General features: G+C 46.4%; 1 protein-coding gene across 6 annotated transcripts in view; it reads left to right on the forward strand.

Annotated features, from left to right (window-relative positions):
- The first annotated feature begins 504 nt into the window (after window positions 1-504).
- Window positions 505-21,111, forward strand: part of Pla2g2c (phospholipase A2 group IIC) — a 65,560-nt gene continuing 44,953 nt past the window's right edge. For 2 of the 6 annotated variants that reach the window (XM_047552098.1, XM_047552149.1), the window contains exons 1-2: window positions 505-593; window positions 6,182-6,338. Coding sequence is in view for 2 of the 6 variants with exons in the window: in XM_047552149.1 (XP_047408105.1) it covers window positions 6,276-6,338 (63 nt within the window). In the remaining 4 variants the exon portion in view is untranslated. Of the gene's footprint in view, window positions 1,009-5,187; window positions 5,574-6,181; window positions 6,339-21,111 lie in introns of those variants that run through there. The other 4 variants (XM_047552091.1, XM_047552138.1, XM_047552123.1 and 1 more) reach the window with 3 other exon arrangements.

Genomic DNA, 21,111 nt, shown 5'->3' on the forward strand with positions numbered 1-21,111 from the left:
TATTTCAAGGTTAGCATCGGTACCATGTTGTTCCATAAGATATTTGGGCTAACACAACTTTACATTTACATAATGTTTACACTATATGTCAGGCACCGTTCTAGAATAGGTGATATGCACCTATAAATGCATTTAAACTTCACATTAACAGATGAGAAGGACATCTAGGTAGTAAGTGGCAGATTTGAATCCAGGTAATTTGGTTCTTAACCTGTCTTTCCAAGTGCTACCATTTTGCTGGTGGGTTAACTTCTTTTCTCTAACTAGTAGTTTGGGATGATCATCTAAAGGTCTATCTTTGTGGAGGTTGTTCATCCTCGCGAGGTTAGCGAGGAAGGCCGGTCCTGGACAGCATGGCGGACAGAGACCTAGACACAAAATGCGCAGGTCCCTGCAGAGAGGCCCTAGAGTTTGGCCCCGGAACCAAAGTTCAAAGCATGGGTTTCCGCCCGGGAAAAATGGAGGCGTCTCCTGCGCAGGCGCAGTAGTCTAATCAGTTCCCGACCCGGGTCCGCGCCAGCCTAGACTAGCTCTCGGGCGCTGTGGTCAGAGGGTCAGGCTGACCTCTCCCCTCCCCGAATGTGACCGTCGAGGTGACCGGGGCCGGGGCCGCGGAGGGGACCCAGGGCGCACGGAGGACTGGGGTGGTGAGAAGGGTGGGCCGTGAGCGGGCCTGGAAGACGCGAACCGCGAGAGGGCCCCAGCAGGCAGGAGGGCGCGGGCCGCAGAACCGTCGGGCCCACGCGCGCGCCCTAGATGGGCCAGCCGAACCCCGTCCCCTCTGGGAGCCCTGGAGCCGGCTGAGATTTACTTCTCCGAGCCTGAGTTTCTCAGCTGTGAAATGAGCTGCACACAAGTCCTGCCCGGCCTTTGTTCGTTCATTGAATATTAACTGCACCCTTCACAGACTCTGTGCTAAGTGCTTCTTATTCACAAGATTATTGTGGGGAAATCAAATGAGGTGATGAAAGAGAAAGCCCTTGGCATGCTTTTAAGAGTGTTATAAATGTGAGTTCTTATGAAAGCCTAAGCCTTATGTAATTATAGTTAGTTTTAATCAAGAAGGAGGTCAAGCTTTGCAGTTTCCCGGCCTCAGGACATCCCATCTCACTCTCTCTGGCCAGATTTCTTGCAAATGGATCCAATTAGTCACTGGATGAGTTGAGAATAGAATTGGCTCAGTGCAAATAGAGAACTGTGCTATTACCCTTGCTATGCAGTATATCTTTAGGACCCCCTTCAAAGGAATTGAAGTAAGCTGGTAATTTGTAGCTGCTGTAAGTGTAGTTCTCTGGCAGGTTCGGAATGTATTTCCATTTACTAATTAATTTGGGGAGATTGGAAATTGTTGCTGTTGAAAATGGAACATTTGGCACCTGCTTCCCTTCTTTTCCCTTTGGTTGATAAAAAACCCAGTAATAGGAAAGGGGGGCAGGAAAGACTTGGCATCCTCATTACTGCCTCTTTTCATTCACAAGGATCATTGTTCTATTTGCTAATATATATGATATTTATTTTCTAATAGTTTAAAACACGTTTATGCAAAAACTAACACGGACAGGGCACTGTGCCAAGCCTTTGACACCTGAGAAAATGACCATATAAGTTCCCTTTCCTCAAGAATCTCAGAGTATAAGGGGAAAGAATGCAGTGGTGGATCTGATACCAGTAGAATTAAATCAGCATTAGAGTTTCCACAGATAACCTCCTTCATTTTGTTAAAACCATGGGTGGTTTTATTTTACTCATGGTTGGCGTCATGTCTTTCAGTGACCATCAAATTTAGCTCTCAAGTTACATGCTTTCCCAGACCCTTAGTTGTCATGAAAAAGAACTTAAGTGCTTTACCTGTGCTTGCTCCAGTGTCCATCATCATAGACAAGCCACCTGACTCCAGGAAAGTATCCTCAAAGGACCTGCTTGAGGCACGTAGAAGGAGAATTTCTGAGGCTTAACTTTGCTTCTCATGTTGGTGTCATGTCTTTGGGATTTTCAGTCCTGCCCCATGAACATGCATTCCCAACTCTTAGACTCTATTGTCCTTATCTTAAGGTCCAGCTGGTCCTCCAGACCTTTCTGACCCCCTGTTATATTGATTGTCTTTCTTTAGCATTCACAATCAGGAGGTCTTCTCTTGGCATTCAGTGGTGGGCCATTCTGCATGGTTGGTTAGTTTTCATTACAGGTTGTGAGTTGTTGTGTGGGGGCTGAAGGATGGAGTGCAGTAGTTGTGAAAACTCAGATCTAGGAGGTAAACAGATTTGAGCCTGAATTCTGGTCCCATTGCTTATTGGCTGTGCAACTGAAGCTTTGTAGATCTGTTTTTTAAGCTAGTGCATGTAAAACCTATCTTTTGTAGGATTGTTACTCATAGGCATGTAGTGAGAATTCAGCAAGTTAATTAAGTTGAGAAGCACCTTTTTCTTTGTCCTTCTCCTCTATGTTTTTCCTTTCCAGTCTTACGCACTGTTTGTACCTTTAAGTTCTATTTAATACTAGCTGAGTGAATGAAGACTTGTAATATTCTGTTAAATTGCTAATATAGATTAAAAGTTTTCTTCTTTACCAAGAATCACAAAAATTTAAAATTCACATCTGATTCCTAGTTCAATGGCATGCCCACTTTTGGGTGTAAGTCACAAATATTTATTTCACACCTGTTAAGTTCAGATTGCTGGAGTTTTGTTTGTTTGTTTGTGTTTTTAGGAAAAAGACGAAGCAGATTTCCTCTCCTCAGGAAGTTCAAGTCTGTCTGGGAAGCTAGGAATTTCTGCCTTTTATCTGTGTTGCCTCTGTCCCAACAAGTAAATCTTTTACAATTGGAGTTCTTGGGAGTATGTTCCAGGTTATCCATTTACTTTATACTGTCCTTGATTAAATTCAACCACCCCATGATATTAAATACCCTCCATACATCAGAGACTCCCAATTTTTTATCGGGAGACTAGACTTTTCTTTTAAACTTAAAACCCATATATCTGTCGGAATAAATGCACTTACTTTACGACCTCTTCAGATTTAACCTATCTGAAACAAGCTTTCTTTTCCAAGTGTGCCTTACCTCTAGGGTTCCCCATAATGGAATGGCTGGAACTGGGGTGAGGAATCATCCCTCTCTAATTTCCCCATCCACATCCAGTGAATCACTAAGTCAAACAGCTCCTGCCTTCAGAATATTACTGAGACCACCTAATTCTTCATCTCCACTGATGAGGCCAGAGTTCAAGCCACCGTATTCTGTCGTCTGTACCACTGTAACAGCTCTCAGGCCACTCCTGTAATCCATTTTCCACATGGAAATGAGTGACTTTTGAAGTACAAAGCTGATCAGGCCACTTGGAAAATCCCCCAGTGCCCTTGCTGGTGGAATTAAGGTTTAGGGCCATTTCCCAGCCCTCTGACAGCCTATGTAAATCACCTCTGCTGACCTCTAATCCCTGCCCACCATTCCCCACCTGATTGCCTTCTTCCTTTCACACTGCCTTTTTCTTTGTGCCTCGATGGTCACTTTTTAAGGGAGGCTTTCATCATTTAGGTTAGGGTCCCTTCTGCCTTTTTATAAAACCCTGACCTTTTTAATTTTTTGCACTGCTTATCTTTTTTATAACTATACAGTACTCTTTGTATGAATATCTGGTCATTGATTCATCCATGAGTCAGTGAACTCCTGTTATGGGGCACAACTTAAGAACAGACTGATCACCACTGAGTCCAGATTTGAGAGTCTGTTAGCCAGCTGGCTGACTGTCTCACACAACACCCAAAATGGCTATTGGGAGAACAGCCATGAGCATAGGGTTGTAGAGGTTTTTATACCATCAGTCGGTACCAATCATAAGTGTCTGTTGCCATGATTTAAAACTACAAACTAACATTATGAGTTAAAAAATCATAAGCAGAAACGGAAGTGGGACAAAACGACCTTAGTTGAGTACAAGCTAAAGAATGGGCACTAACATCTAGACAGTCGTTGCTGACAGGGTACACTGTCCAAGGAAAATAGGAACCAAAGAGAACAATTTTACATCATATAAGAATTGCCATTTTGTGTTGCCAAACTCGCTATGCTAAGCAACTGTTGGTGGGTGCAGAGGCAGGGCGTTCCCACTAGAGAAGCATTTCCTGTATAACATGGAATCAGGGTTAAATGGAATCTGTTTAGTCATTGCCTATATAGCCTGGCCTGTAACATTGCCATGGCATCAAATATGTCAGCCTGTCACACTCCTTGAGGACAGATATCATATCTCACTACCCAGAGTCCCATGGTTACAGGATGAAAGCAGTAAGGCTGCTTCATGGCAGCTGTCAAGAAAAAGAAAAAAAGTGGGATGTAGTGAGTGTGATGAAAATTGAGAGGAAGGAAGGTGAGATCCCTGGGGCAGGGCTGGCTGAGACTTGAGTTTTGTCTTAGAGAAAGAGTGTGCCAGTTTGACAGAAGAGTTTCATTTAAGATGGCAATCCAAAATAAAGGTGGGGAAGTAAACTTACGCCATTTTGTGGATGAAATGGGTGCCGGGCTAAGGAATTTTGACTTTAGAACTTTGACTTTTAATTTTGGTAGTCATTGATAGTTTTTGAGGATGAGTGGTGATGTTTGCAAATCAGTGGCATGAGAACTATCTGGTAGACTCAGTTGCCAACAAGAGAGAAACCCATTCCAAGTAGGCCTAATGGGAAGTGCAGGGATAGATCCAACTTAAGGCATGTCTTGATCTAACCGCTCAAATGATGTGACTGGCTTCTTCCCGTATCTTTCTGTTCTGCATCCTTTGGGTAAGCTTTCCCCTCATGGTGACAGAATAGTTATAGCAGCTATAGGATCACATGTTTCATAACAGATCTAGGGGAAAAGAGGTCATCAGCTTTCCCAGCAACTGCAATAACAATCTCAGAATTGAGTCAGGGTGGCTGGAACAGCCTGGTTTGGCTAAAGTGCACATCTCAGGAACAATATTGGTTACCAGAGAATGCAGTGTGCCAAGTGGCTTAGGCCTACTTTAAATTCACAAGCTCAGGGTTGGGTTAGCTCCAACAAACAACATTGAATAAGAGCAGGGGAGGAATGAATTTCCAAATGGAGACAGGATTGTTACTGGAATCAGAGTACTCGGAGGCTGAGCCCCAGAGTACTCGGAGGCTGAGCCCCAGAGTAACAAGTGTCCGTGACAGAAAGGAAGATGACCTGGCAATGCAGAGAGGAGTCCAAACTCAAGGGACCATTGCTGGGGGTTGTCTGCATCCGCAGTGACCTGGGAGGATTGGCCTCTGCCGCTCGGTTCTTTGCAACCATCAAATCCCCTCTTACGGTGCTCTGCTTGCTGGAGGTCCCCATTGCTCTGCTGAATCATCTTGTGGAGATAAATTAGAAGCGGAAGATGGAATTAAGATGACCAAAGTGTCTAGGAGGCTGGGCTCTCATCTTGTCTCTAAATCAGTCGCATTTGCCACTGAAGAAGGCCCTTGAGGTTTCCTTTTCCTTTCTGCTGTCACAGTGTGCCTGTGGGGAAAGGCTGCTGACTTCTCGGATTGCTACTCTGCCCCAGCTTGTGGTGATTTCATTCTTTTTGCATGTATGCGATAAAAATGGGTTTTAAAAAGACCAGATTCTTTTTTAACTTTCTGGATTTTATTTATTGCACAAATGCTCTCACAAGAACAATAAAGGAAGAGTAAAGGGGGTGGGAAATCGGAGGATACTGTAGCTGTCTTATTAAAGAGACAGACGGCCCCTGGCAGGTATATAAATATTGTCTTCAATTTATCTTGTATCCTTTAAATGTGGTCTTGTCAAACAAAACAAAACAAAACAAAACAAAACCTCTTTCTGTAATAGCACCAAGAGGTACATTAATACAAAAGTGCTACAATACAGCTTTGTCGAATTTTTAAATGAGTGCTGGCTGGACAAGAAAAACTGAGGTCTGCACTCTTACAGTTTAAGGGCAAGCAGCATGTGGATGCGGGAATAAAAGAAAGGAATGTATATAATGTTTTATTTCCCTTTTGCCTACAGTCATTTCTTCTATGGCGTGGTCTTGTATCTGAAGGAAATGCAGGCTCTAGACCATTTTCTATCTTCTAGTGTCATTTCTTGAGGGCTGCCTGGGTCATTAGCTTCTGAAAATCCCTGAGCACCCAGAAGGCATTAACACATGGTTTTGTTTTTGGCTTTTTGTAGTGCTGGAGATGGAACCCAGGGCCTTATGCATGATAGGAGCTCTGTTCTACTGCGCACACCCCGGCCCCTAAATTCACGTCTTTGAGTGAAGGTGATGAATTGTTTTGTTATGGCCTTGGCTGAGAGGGCAGATTGGCTGGTGAGGCACTGTCTTGGGGTAAGATTGTCATCTGATGAACTGACCTATTTTGATAGTTTCCTTTTGTTTTCTTTTTCTCTGTCTCCCTTCTCCCCAACTCTCTTTTGTACCTCCAGCACTTTTAAGTGTTTTAAACAATTCATGACCCATCTATTAATTTCATGTGATTGAGACAGACATCAAATGCTATCATCTTAAGGCCATAATTGAAAGAGCGCAGCTTTTCCGAGTCTGTGGGAAGGCTAGTATTTGCAGAGCTCTGGACATCGGTAACATCTGACAGATCCGTAGGTGGTAAATTAAATGAATGGTATCTATCATGTGCTGGAGAGTGGCTTCTGTAAATAGGAAATTAATGTGGCCCATAGTGAGTCAGATCTGAAATAATGGCGTTGAACACTATTGACTCCCACTCAGGTATTTTAAGGACTAAGTCAGCCATGCTTAACCCCTTTCAAAATGCAAGGTATGAGAATATGACAGGTGGTGACCCTGAAGCATTATCTGTCCCCTTTGGGTTCATTTGCATAATACACAAGCCAGTACAATCAACATTTATCAGCTCATGCCCTTGAAAACGAAGGGAGCCATTTCATGAATGCTTGTGTGGGATTGCCTGTTCCCGGTTTCCCCGGTACAGAGCCTCTGGTCCTCTTTCTCCCTCCTCCTGTTCCCATGAAGGTACTCTACCTTCCTAGCAAAGCAGAGGAAGCTCTGTGCTCCATCCACAGCCTTCTTCATGGCCTGTGCTCCCCTAAGTGATCCAAGTTCTTCCCTTTCTGAGTTTAGTTTCCAGAAAACTGAAATATCATTACCAGTCTATGGAGGTTTTAAGGCATTCTTTTAATGATTAAAAAAAAACAACAACAAAACTTCAAGCATTTAACCCTATAATGATGCTTTGATTGATTGCACAACACAAGCACCTGAAATGGGGACCAGCAGTCGGAACCTTCTTCTTCATTTGCATCAGGGCACCGCTCTGCTTCTGGGGTGCTCTCGTGGGGTGTAGACAGAGTGAGTTGCACCACTCATCAGCTTTCCTTCACCACCCTGTCGTGTTCGTCCTGCTGTTGGGGTCATGGGGCTCTGAGTGCAGCCTCTCTGCTCCTCAGCACTGCGCAGCCTGCACTTTGCAGGTCAGTCCCTGTTCTGGGTTGGACGTGGGTAATTCTTGCCCACGGCGCTCTCTTGTCAGCCTTGAGCGTTGAAAGTGCAAACGTGGTTGGCAGCTGCAGACGTGCTGTTGTTCACCCGCCCCTGGAGCGCACCCATCAGCCGTCTTCACTCGCAGGCAGTGTGCCAGGCGCGCAGTTCTGGTCCTGCCGCAGGTGCTGGGAGCCAGTGTCCCCTGTCGCCATTCCCCAAGCAGCAGGGCTTCCTCCTTTTCTCCTGTGCCTCTCTTGAAGCCAATTTTAAAACAGTAACATCCCCTGATGCCTCTGCCAGGAGTGTTCTGGACTTACCGAGGGACAGCCATTTATCACATCCTGTCACGAGGGAGGCTGGCCTCTCTACTTTCAGTTCTCATATCGACTCTGGACGTGGGCGTGGAGTCAGGAAGATCTGGGTGTGAATGTTAATACTGCCATTTCCCACTGTGTGACCTGAGATACCTTAGGTGGCCTGAGTTTAATTCCCCACTGTATAATGAGGATAATAATGCCCCCCCCCCCAGGGTTATGAGATGTAAGCAGACCTTTTTCATGGCTCTGCGGCATATAGTAAGTGCCTAATAAAGGTAGCTGCTACCACAGTGTCTTCCAACTTGGCCACATTGCTTGACTTATCCAAGGTTACACATCTAGTAAGTGGTGGAATGTGGCTGAGAATTCAAATCTTTTGAAATGTATTTCCTTTCCATTCTTTCCTCCTTTATTAGAAAAGATTCTGTTGGTGCCAGAGCCCCATGAGAAAGGACCTGGAGCCCTTGGGGACTCTGGCAGTGAGCTGGGCAATTGAACTCCAAGGCTAATTAAAAAAAAAAACCTGTCTCTTGATTTCCCATTATATGGTTGGCATGTGTGAGGCACTTGGCATGAGTTCTCTTAATCTTTTGAATGGTCCCTCACCCAATTCAGACTTTGGTGTTCTGTTTTTCCATTTTTGTTGCTTCTGTGTATCACCTATAATGTTATTTCACTTAAAAATTTCCTTTAAAACTGATTCATTATTATTTAAATAAATGTATTTTTAAATGAAAGTTTTCATCACTAGAGTGAATAGAAAGCCAATATCATTGACAATACATGGAAGATACCCAGGAAAATGAATGCAAGTCAAGCCTTGTTGCCATGTTCCAGGTGGGTGGTACGCCACCCTGTGGCCTGGACACTGTTAACAAAGGAGACTGGCCTAGTGTCAGACCCTGCGCACTAAAGCCAGCAGGTGTGTCCTCTTGCCTTATGGGAACAGCTGAGGAACTGGGCAAGGAACAGCGCCCTCCCTTGCTGGTCCCTGGCACTTGTCTGTCTGCCACCTAGGTAATTTCACAGGTCTTTATTTCCTGCCGAGCTGGCCTGGAGTTGTTGGCTGCCTTATAGGTGGGACTGAAGCTCAGAGAGGGCACATGACTTACCCAGGGTTACATGTCAGATAAGTGGAAAAGATAGTTAGGATTGAGGTTTTTCTGAAGAAAATACAAAAGAGAAATGTGTCACATCTCAATGGGTGTGATGAGGGGCCTGTCCAGGAGCGTGGGTTTGCTGGCTGGATGTTCTGTTGCAAGTTCATTGACCATGAACTCACTGAGTGTCTCATGAGCTCGGGAGGAATGTGGGTTTCCGTCCAATCTGAGCAACATTATATTCTCACCACCTTGCCCAAATACCTGCTGGTCTCCACCCATATCTTCAAGGAAATATCAGTTGGGGGGATTGGGGCTGAAAAAACGACATCCTTGGGGAGGGATGGTGGCCCAAGGGCCTAGAAGGGGCAGGAGGGTCTCTTAACAGCTGGCAGCCACGTGCCCGCTGCAGCTCTGGCAGCTAGCTGGGCTGTAGCAGTGGGTGCAGCTGCCTTCCTGCTTGAAGAGCAACTGTCTTGGCATGGGGAGCAGGGGGCTAAGAGGGTGTCAGGACCCAAGGCTATCCCAGCCATGCTGAGGTCGTTGTCTGGAGAATTTTGCCACCTGTTATTTACAGAACATCTTAGGCACTGGAGTGCTGGGAAGGGGCTGAGCCCAAATTCCAATTCCAGTTGCTCTGTGAAGTTACTGAGCGTGGCAAACTCAGGGAAGACTCCCCTTGTGCACCCAGGCTTTCTAAGGCGAGGAGTGGGAGGTGCCAACCATCACTTTAGGGTTGACTTAAAGGCCCAGTGAGCGAATGCCCGAGTCACTGGTAACATGCTGGTGTTCTCTTCCCCATCCCCCCTTCAGTCAGGTAGATATACGCTGCCTTTGGTCTTCCTTCTCCTTGCTGTCCCTGCCCCATCCCCAAAACTGATATTCCCTTGAAGACATGGGTGGAGACCAGTAGGTATTTGGGCAAGGTGGTGAGAATATAATGTTGCCCAGATTGGGACGGAGGCCCACCTTCCTCCTGTGACGAGTGCGGGTAGCTGACCCTCTTGACTCAGTGGGACGTGACCACAGGGCTGTCCAGCTCCAGGCTCCAGCCTCAACCAAGGCTCCCTTCATGACTCCATCACAGCCCATTTCTCTTGCTCTTCCTCTGCCACAGGTGTGGGCTGACACACACTAATAAACTCTGTGTGCAAATCTCTGTCTCAGGATCTGTGTCACAGGGAGTCCAGCCTTACGGCAATCTCCACACACATCCCAGTGTCCCTGCTTTTGGTGCATGAGCCTGCCTCCTGCTACCAGGAGTTGGGAGCGATTGGTCCAAAAGCCACATGGCCTATATTAGAATCTTATTCTCCACTGCCTATAGCATTGTGAGCTTGCAGACTAATCTTCTCAGAAGCTCAGCTTCCTTATTTGTAATGTGAGCATAATAATAGTGTCATAAGCTGTGGCGATGGAGATAACTTAGGTCATGCCCTTAGACTGTAGCCTGGCACACAGTGACAGGCAGTGGCGTTGGGCACCTGTAGGAGCTGGGACGGCTGAGCACCCACTTCTCCATTCCCAGTTTTCTTGGTTTCCTAGGACTTACACTGTCCTGGTTCACCTACTTTTCTCTTCCCCTGCTTTGCTGACTCCTTTTCCTCTAACTTTAGACCCGCTTCAGCTTCTGTCCCTCTCCTGCTCCTGCTGCCTTTCCTCCTCCATGCTCTCTCCCTTCCAGCAAGCAACCCTTGGTGGATGCATGCATTTGTTAAATGAGGCAATGCAGTTTGTGAGGGGGACCAGCAGACTTGTCATTTGCATGAATACCCACAGCAATTCCCATTTGGGCTGCTCCCAAAGTCAGTCTGTCAAAAGCTTTTGAATTGTGTTAGTTATTTTGTTTGCAACTTATGCCCTTGAGAAAGGGCACCCGCTGTCTGGTAATTGTGCTATTGTCAAGGCTGATGATGCGGAGAAGGCAGGAGGAGGAGAGATGGGAATCTACCATCTGAGGTTCTAAGATGAGAGGCCAGGTCAAGTTCCAGAATAATGAGGAAGATGCGCCATTGTTCTCTTGGGTTTTTTAGACTGTTTTGGTAAGGACTCTAAATCTCAGTTGTTTACATAAGCATTATAAGATTTCTAGGAAACCATAAAACCATGGAAATGACGTACAACTGTGTTGTTAGTCAGCTTACATTACTGCAACAAAATACTGAGATAATCAATACGGGAAAGGCTCCTTTTGGCTCCCTGTTTCAGAGGTTTCAGTTCATTGTCGCTTGGCCTGTTTCTTTCGGCCTCTGGTAGCACCGAGCACCATGTTGGAAAACTTGGGGGAAGAAGCCAGCTCACACCAAGCAGGCCAGGAAGCAAAGAAAGAGAGGTGGGACCAGGGCCTCAATATCCCCGTCAAGGGCACACCCCAGTGACCACTTCCTCCCACTAGACCCTGCCTCCCAACAGCGCCACAGAAGGAGGACCCAACCTTTAACATGTGATTGTGGGGGACATTCAAGATCCAGAAAGTTCTAACAGGTACAAAATTACAGTTAAATAGAAGTAAATTCTAGTGTTCTATAGCACAGCAGGGTGGTGACAGTTAATCGTTTACTGTGTATTTCAAAATAGCTAGAAGAGGATTTTGTTCCCAACACAAAGAAATGATAAGTGTTCTCAGTGATGGATATGCTTGTTACCCTAATTTGGTCATCACATATTGTAGACATGTATTCAAATATCACACTGTGTGGCATAAATAAGTATAATTATTATGTATTATGTAAAAAAAGAAATTCTAGCTATGTGGGAGGCTGAGGCTGGATTGCATGTTTAAGGCCAACCTGGAAATTTATCGAAGCCCTGACTCAAAAAAAAAAAAAAATCGTTAGAAAGAGGATGTAGCTCAGTGGTAGAGCAACCCTAGGCTCAATCCCCAGTACCCCAAAAGAGGGAAGGAAAAAAGGAAGCGGGGAGGGGAGGAGGGAAGGAAGGTAGAAAGGGAAGGAGGGAGGGAACAGAAAAGAAAGGGAGAAAAGGGGAGGGAGGGAAGGAGAGAGGAAGAAATTCTACTGATGCCTGTTTTGGATTTAGTTGTTCTGCACCTAAATCAATGAAAAATAGTTTCTGGCTCCACAGTTCTAAAAATGTGCTTTAGGAGGAGAAGAGGGAATGGGACGGTGAGAGGAAAAGATACTGCAGAAAACCCTGAAGAGAGAAGGAAGAGGAGAGAAGAAACATTAGTCATTGCCAAGTGCTCAGGACTTGACAAATGTATTCTCTTTAATAGTCGCCAAAGCCTGTATGGATAGATTGCTGTCTCCATTTTGCAGATAAGTAACTGGGCTCAGAACAGATAAACCCTTCCTAAGGCTGCGCTCTGGCTACCCTCGCCCAAGGCCCATGGCCCTAACTGCCCTACTGGAAGAGCTAGCCTGCGTAGGAGTAGGGCCCGCCCATACTGTCACCTGACGTAGCTCTGTGATCAACTTCCATCCCTGTCATAACCCTCGGGATGAGTAAGGTCAGTACTACAAGGTTGTGAGTAAGATGTACCAAAAAGTAATGATCTTGACTTGTTCATGGCAGAAAGCAGTGAGTTTGGTAAGTCCATTCCTGTCCCTCCAGTGCCTTCTAACAGCAGCCACATGTGCCCTTGAACTCGGAAAACTTTCAGAGCTTCAGTTCTAGCTGTTCATTTTCATACTATTGATGATTCAATCCTTCGTGGTCACACGAAGTGAACCCACCTACAGTCGACCTTCTGAGCTTAGAAAACTCCAGAGGCCGGCTGAGGGTATAAGATTTGGGTGCTAAGACACGGCCTTGCGTTGCCAGCCAGGGCGATCGTTTCATCTCACACGCATGGACAATCCTTGCTTCATAAAGAGCCCTCACCACACGACTTCTTGCTTGATGCCCTCTTAGGATGGCTGCAAAGACAGGAAAAGTTGTTTTGAAGAAGAGAGTTTAGGAAAGAAATAAAGATGTTTCCTTTCCCCTGTGCTTGATTTAAAAAGTATCTTAACAGCTGATTTGTGGTTCTTGTGGCTTTGAAGAATAAACTCCCCAAGGCTTTGTGTTGGACTTCTGTGGGTCTCTGGCAGGCTGTAGTTCCAGTCCACTCAGCTGAGTGTGACAGTGACAAACATCGTCCACCACCTCAAAATAAACATCTCAAAAATGAGGCATTTTTAAAGTGGAGGGTGGGGTAGGACCTGCGTTCTCCTCATCGTGGTTTGTGAGGAACGATGCTGGGTTTCCTTGAACCTCAGATGTGAGGGACCTTTCCAAGATTTTTCTCGGTTGCCTGAAGTGCCAGGGTTTCATAAGGTCAAAGTCATTCTAGAGGACGTCTGAGGACAGACAGAACCTAAAACATCAATTTTCCTTTCTCCCTTTATTTCTGCCTGTGAAATATTCTCCAGCAAGCAATTCTTTGTACTTTTCTGCCCAGATTTTCTAAGTAAGGGGCTGAACCGTGTGCTTCAGAAAGAAAATGTTCACAGGTCTTCTTTCCTATGGAAACCCACTTGCAAGAGTAAAGTTTGCATCCTCCTGCAGTTAAGAAACCCACGGAAGTGCCTTGCAAGTGGACCTGGCCGCCTAGCCCCTACCCTCCCTTCCCAGTTAACACCCTTCTCAGGTTCTGATTTAGAAGCACTTAATTAGGGTGCTAATTAGAACCTAATCAGCTTGCTAATGAAGCAGCTGACAGCCTGGATCAATTTTAAAAGGAGAAAGCATCCGGGGCCTTTTATTTGTGCCTTGGACAGGAGATGACATGCTCTTTTTAATTGCTTTGAAACAGGCTTTGCTGAACAAATCAAACTCTGTCATTCCCGTTGGTCACATTGCCTGTGCCAGCAAGAGGCTGCGCTGCAGCAAGAGGGACGCCTTCAGACTTGGGAAAGCAAGGTTTTTCTCTCTTTGTGCCTGGTGTGTATACATCTTACCCTGTAAGGGGATTGCACTGCCCAGTGATCCCCCTTCTGAGCTCTGTGCTTCCGAGATAATGGCTATAATCCCAACTAAGCTGAATTATTTAACCAGCACATCTCCCATAGCATGTGTGTGTTTATCTATCTGAAAATGTAACAGTGACCATTGAAACCAGACAGATATTTGAAATGATTCCCCCCACACCTTTGTGTGTGTGTGTGTGTGTGTGTGTGTGTGTGCGCGCGCGCGTGTGCTAACCTAAATGCTGGGCTCTAGACACAGAACTCTAGGTTTTGATTATGATTTTTGCAGAAATTACAATAGTGGGTGTATTCTGCCATAGTGGACATGGCTCAGTAGGACATGAGATTGCTTTCTAGGCTTTGGTCACCTCATGGAATGCGAGGGTCATTGCGAAGTCAGGCCCACCTGCAGGTTGAAGAGCAGGGCCTGATGACAGGAAACTGACTGAGATACAGGAAAGAGGAGAACAGGCAGCCAGGGAGGCTGGAATCTGAGGGCAGGGGGGCTTCCGAGGTGCCATTCTGCACACCTCTGTGTGCCAGGCTCTGTGCTGAGCATGGGTGGTGGGCAGTGGAAAAATCATGACTCTCTAGAAGACTGACACTAAAGAAATGACTGTAAATAAACCAGCATGCCATGGCTACCAAGGATCAGTCCTGTGCACGGCAGGCTCGTCCCATGGGGTCACTGCAGACTTCCTCAAGGAGTAAGTCCATGCTGAGAATAAAGGTCAAAGAAGAGGGGACCGGGCAAGGGAAGGCGGGCAGAGCTGGCCTGGCGCATGGGACGTGAGCAGGAGGACAGCACGTATTGTTCTAGGAACTAAGAAAAGTCCTGCATGCTGGAGCAGCGAGGAGGGAAGGATTTCACGATCGAGGCTGGAGAGGTGCCCACTCGCTCACAGCTTTCAAGCCATTTGAAGGATTTTGGATCATAAGGGAATGGGAAGCCATTAAAAGACTTTAAGCAGAGGATTTTTTATGATCAGATTTGTGTTCTTGAAATATCCCAGCAGCTGTGTGGAGAGAAGGTTTTTAGGAGTCTGGGTGGGAGGTGGGGATCATGAAGAGGGTCTCCCTGCTTCTGGTGGGAATGCAGAGGTGGGAGGCTTGAGAGAGCTGTAGAAGATAAAACGAGTGAGGAGAGAGAGAGAACTGGTGGCTGATGGCATGTTGGAGCCAGGAGGGAGGTGGAGCCGCGAGTAGTTCCTAAAGGTGTGACTTGAGCAACTGAGTTGATGTGGAACCATTTCTGGTGCAGAGCAGAGGTGGAGAGGAGAATTGGGCCTGGGGATGGGCAAGTAGGAGTTGAAGTCTTGGCCACATCGAGCTCGAGAATCAGTTGGCGATGTCACAGGGTTGGCTGGATCTGAAGCCCTGCAGAGCTGGAGAGGTGGGGCCCCTGACCAAGCAGGCGGGTTGTAAATCTAGGGCTCCAGGAACTCCCCCAGAGGAGAGGGGAGCCTGGGCAGAGGCTCGAATCCAAGCATCCAGCATTTAATGGTCTCCTGGAAGATGATGAATCAGGAGGAGACTAGGAGACCAAGAAGCTGTTGCCGGAAGCAAGAAGAGACACTTAGCAGCTTCTCCTAGTCAAGTTTTGTAAGCTAGGAGATGGCCATGAGTGGAGAGCCACTCAGGACCGACTACACTGCTTTCAAAAACGAGTGGGTGACACCCCTCTGAAAGTAAAGCCTTCTGCAAGCGATACCTGGAAGGGAGGAGGCTGAGAAAGAGCGCTACTCACTTGACCTTCCGCTCCTGCCTCAGCCCCATCCCGCCTCTGAGCCTGAGCTCAGCCCTGCCCCAGAGGAAGCCCACTTGGCCTGCTGAGGCTGGGACAGCAAGATGGCCACAGGCTCTGTTCTAGGGCTGCTTCCCACATGGCCCACAAACCAGCCAAAGCTCCTTGGCTCCTAGAGAGCTCTGGGTTGCTGTAGGTTAGCAAGTGTGAGGGGGCCATCCAAGACACCTGTGCCCCTCAGTCCCACCCACCATAGGTGCTTCGTGATCCTCCCACCTCGGGAGTCTTTCTAGGCCCACATTTGTACACTGATCATGCCTCCCCAGGCCGCTTCTCCCCTTACACACGCCCTGTCACACTAACTCCTGGGACCTTCTGTTTACCCACCCTTCCCCCTGCTGAACTTGGAGTTTCCGAGGGCAGGAACCAAACTTAAAGCTCAGCCAGGATTGTGCCGGGCCCTGTGTGTGTGTTCCCTGGCGATGGCTGAGTGGAATTAAACCACACTGAGCTAAACCATCCTCCTTTCTTATGCCTGGGGGGTGAGGGTGCCCTCCAGCTCCTTGCTGGCAGAACTGGTGCTAGAATCTGAACTTCCGGTCCAATTTTCTCAAGATGGGTCTTCAGTGCTCAAAAGTCCCAAAGAAGAGTTCTTAGCAGCGAAAAAATATGCAAATGTGGGAGAAATCTGCCTCCCTGTAAGCTGTAGGTGGCTCTCGCTGGTTTAAATGGTGCCATCTCAGTATCACCCACCAGGCCCGCTGCGCAAAGCTACTTCTTTGGAGTTGCTCTTCATAAGCAGAAGTGTGACTGTCTCTGCTCCTTGTCCTCGCCACCTGTCACAGTGCTGGCTCCTTCACTTCTGATTCTTACCTTCGCACATTGCCTGGGGGAAGTGCTTTGTTTTTCCTCGCCCTTGGGCTCTGGCCCAAGTGCATTTCCAGCATTAAGGGCTCTGGGGCTTTCTTCATGAGGAGAAGGGTTAGGAAATTCCTGGGGGGCGTAACACTGGCCCCTCTTCCTTGGCAGCAGAACGGCGGTCCTTTTTCTGAGGACTAGCTGAAGAGGCTTCCTGGAGAGCCGTCCTCCCGGCACAAGCCCACACGCTTCTCCTTCCTCCTTCAGTGTGCGGCGCGCTGGCCCTCCGTATAAAAGGAAGGGGCTGGAGGGCTGAGCGTCTGTCGGCTCACTTCCACTTACCATTTTCCAGCATCGGTCCTGGTCACCCTTTGGGTCTTTTCTTCTGCTACCTTGGCCCCCAGCTTCAGTCCAAGAACTGCCGTCACCTACCAACTTTGTTGGAGAGGCGGTAAAGGGGGCGGGAAAAGCAAAAGCTAGGGTCTGATCCTGCATTCAGAGCCCAGCTCTCAGTTTGTCTCCTGGCCTCTGAGAGCCTTGGTTTCCTCCTCTGTGAAATGGGTCTACCATGATGCTTCTCTCACAGGGCTGTCGCGGAGCTAGTGACAGTGTCTTCCAAGCCCCAGCAGAACACTCAGCCCATGTGATTCCGCAATAAACCTCTGTTGTTTATAAACCAATGGTTTTTAGGTGAGACCATGACAGTTTTGCTTATTTTAAAGCTGGTTGCACATCCCAGGTGGTACAGTCGGTCCTTCTGTCCACCATTTGCACAGCAGCGAGTGTCTGGTACAAATAAATAGTGCGCTGCTCTAATTATGGTGGTTGTCAATATTCCTATTGTGATGCTTATTGATGAGAAGTTCTCTTTGAAAGCTAGATTCCTGGGTGAAAGTACTTAACATCCAAAGAATGAAGCCTAGATTGCTTTATGTATTTTGTCTATTTTGTGTTTGAAAAATATGTATTAATCTGTCAAAATAAAAAGGAAAAATGTTTAACCAGTGATGACTCTTGGGCTAGTCTTGATTCCATAGCTGTTCGGAGTATCCTTGGCAACTATTTGGGGCGAGCTGAGTGTCTTTCAGAGGGAGGACATAGAAAGGTTAAACTTCAAAGCTCTTTGTGTCTGTCAGCCTGTGTCTGTAGGCAATGTATGCTTTTTAGAGAGCCTTTTGAATTACAGGAGGGTGTGGGTGGCCAGATTTCTTTTCTCGAATAGCAACATTGTACTTTTTAACCTAATGTCTGGTCTTGATTAAATGGCCCTCTGGTTAAGTGGTGGCACATAACAGTATCAACCCTGGTTTAAGAGCAACCTGAAGAGTTTCTCTTTCTTTATATCTTTACACCAGAAACTGTCGCTTTTCTATTTTCAGGCCCTCCCTGGAGGAACTCTGCTACTTGAGTTAGGCCATTGGCAACACCAGCTACCATGACTCCATTGTCTTTATCTTTTATGCAGAACTGAGAATTTGCAGAATTCAAGTTTTTTTTTGTTTTGGTACAAGCTAGTTGCACATGAGAATATAGCCTAAGGAAATAATTAGGAACACCAAAAAAACTGAAGAAATTAAGCTCAGCATTTCCTATAATAAGAAAACTTGGGAGATGCCTGAAATGTCCAGCAAGGAGGATGTGGTTAAGATCAGAGCAGCTCATAAGGCAGGCGCTTTAGAGAGCCATTAAAAACTGTATTTCAGAGTAGATGTGGGAAAATGTTTATCAAGTGATGTTAAAGTAGGACACAAAACCATGTGTTGGGCTTGTTCTTGACTTACAGCAAAAAAAGATATACGGACGAAAACATGAAAGGAAAATTACTAAGCTGATCATTGTACCCAAGTTGTCACTTGGGCGTGGGACTGCGATTTTTATTTTATGCTTATATTTCCCCATGTTTTCTAATTTTTCACAGCACACATAAATTACTTAAATTTAGGTAAAAGTTATTTAACAAAAGCAAAGACAAAATCCTGTAGGTTTTTGGAAGTTGATAGTGATAGAGCCTTCGAATTAGAAATTGGCTTTGAGTGGCGGCTGTTGGGTATTAATGCTCGGCACTTATGTAACATGCTGTGGGAGGGTTCTGGAGCATTTTATAGCACCTGAGCTCATTTGCATACTGTCCCTGTGTGGTAGGCAGCAGGAATTGTAACAATTTTATGGATAAAAAGGAGAGGGCGCAAAATGAACACTGCATTTTTGCCTCTGTGAGGTGGGTAGGCCATGACATCAGGGTCCCTGTAGGGACAGGGTGCTACCGTCCTTCATTCCCTGAGGGTTATATGGGACCAGAGAAGTGGTGTGGAGTCTACTGCCTCTCCAAGAGGACGCTCAGGTGGAATTGGGAGCTAGCCTGCTGTTGGAAAGCCACTCCCAGGCCTTGTGTAGGACGGAGGGCGTCCTAGAGATTTATGGTTTAGCATGTAGCATTATTCCTGCAGAGGACCTTAAAGAGAAGGGGGAGGAGACCCTGAACTATTACATATAGACCGGAGACAGCTGTTCACAGCCAGGGGACTCCCTGTTGCTGAGTTCCCTGACTGATTAGTGGACCTTCTCACCCCCTTGTGACAGTCGAATTGTAGCCCCTCTTCTGTGAACCCTCAAACCCATTTCCTGGGTTTCCATGCCCCTTGGTGTCTTTAGCCTCCCAGCCTACCTGTGATAGCTTTTGATTTTAGGGTTCATGGTCTACACCCCTTAAGGAGACGGAAGAATTCTAACCTTCTTTCCCTTCCAGTTTTCCCATGTGTTTTTCTGAGGTGGCAACAGTCTCACATCTATGTAAATACACATAGTCCCCAACAGTCAGCAGCTTTGATATTTTTGTCAGTGATTCATGGAGGCTGAACTTTTTTCTTTTTCCTTCTTCATAGCACATAAGATGCAGGGATTCAAAAAAGGGCAAGCATTGATTAACGTGGTGATACTCCACTTAGAGGTGAATAGATAGCTGGGCAGGTTGAATGGAAGGTCTCTCTTCAGTTGGTTAGCCTTGGAGGGTAAAAATAAGGTAATAAGAATGATACAAGAGCAGCTTCGCTAGTCAGGGGAGGGTATGCAGAGCTGCAGTAACAAGCAAAGCTGGAAATGTTGGTAGCTTAGTACAGCACAGACTGATGTTTTTTCCCTTATTTAAAATCTGATGTGCATCATTTGGGTTTTCCTGCATTGGGTGACCCGGAGTGCAAGTGTCTTTCCTCAAGTGTTGCCGCAATCTCAACATGTGGCATCTAGGATTATAATGAGGCTAAAAGGGTCGTGCACTGGCTTTTAAATGTTGTGTCCAGAAATGACAAAACCTCCACTAATTACCTCCACTAATATTTCATTGACTCCAACCAGTCACATGGCTCCGCCTCGCTTTAAAGGGATGAGAAATTTAGGAGCACACATGGGCTACCAGGTGACCCCCAGTTGTCTCTGCCACCTTCTAAAATTAATTGAGCCCCTCCTTTGTGCTAGGCACCATCCTTAGCATTTTACATGGATGGTTCCATAGATTCCTCAACTTTATGAAGTCATTACAAATATGTCCATTATATAGATGGTAAACTGAGCCACAGAGAGGTCAGGTTACTTGCCAGCATCTCAGGGCTAGTCAGTAATGAAGCCGAACAGTCTGGCTGTAGGACCTGAGTTTTCAACCTCTGTTCCTATTACCTCCCTAATAATCTTTCTCGGAGGGACTTCTGTAAAATTATAGACAATGTAAATAAAATGCCTGATAGGCAGTGTCTGGTGTGTAACAATCACACACAAATGGCAGCTGCTTCCACTCTTCTCGCTGTTGTCGTCTACCGCCAATCCTTTCTGAGTCAAGGTGGGGTATAAATAAATGGTGATGTCATCGAGCTTTATTAAAAGGTATTTCTTTTGTCCTGGCATCTGGGGTTGCATGGAATGCTTTAATATAACCTTGTAGAGAAGTATCAAGTAATTACCATCACACGGAAGTGTTTCAGCAAGCCTTGCCCATTCTTACCCTGTGATGGCATGAAAGCAAAGCCTACATTTTAATTACTGGCCTGCCATGTCTCATTACTGGTATCTGCAAGACTTCTCTAAGCAGAATCCAAGGACACAACAGTAGTTTATTTTGTGTGTATTTTAATTAAACATTAGCACTGATCTTGACTTGTTCAGTAGGTGGTTAAAGCAAAACTACTGTGCTGTAAAGTGATTTCTGAACCTCCTTGTACAGCCCCAAATACGGTTGGTCTGGAAGCGACTCCCCTGTCTCTCTCCTGCCACGAGTTAATTGATATCACTCCTGCTCAAGGCTTGACAGCTGGGGACTGCCTGTTGTGTGGGTGAGTGAACTCGCAGCCCCACCCCGGGAAGAGGAGCTGTTGGGGATTCTCTAGATGTGCCGGACCAGCAAAGGATCTCATTGAGCTGGTGGAAGGACCGGGCCATCAATGGTATGCACGAGCCTGTGTGATTACGGTCATCAGTGCCATTTCTTCTTGCCCAGTAGGAGGCGGAGGGCCAAATCTTGGTTCTGGACACTGAGGATTGGGAGATGGCACATTTTTATTCCTTTTCTTAAAAAAAATTTTTTTTTCAGATGTCGATAGACCTTTATTTTATTCACTTATTTACATGCTGTGCCGAGGATCGAACCCACGGCCTCACACATGCTGGGCAAGCGCTCTACCACTGAGCCACAACCCCAGTCCCTACTTCTTCCCTTCTTTCAAGAAG

This window comes from Sciurus carolinensis, chromosome 1 (assembly GCF_902686445.1).
Source record: "Sciurus carolinensis chromosome 1, mSciCar1.2, whole genome shotgun sequence".
Classification (NCBI taxonomy): domain Eukaryota; kingdom Metazoa; phylum Chordata; class Mammalia; order Rodentia; family Sciuridae; genus Sciurus; species Sciurus carolinensis.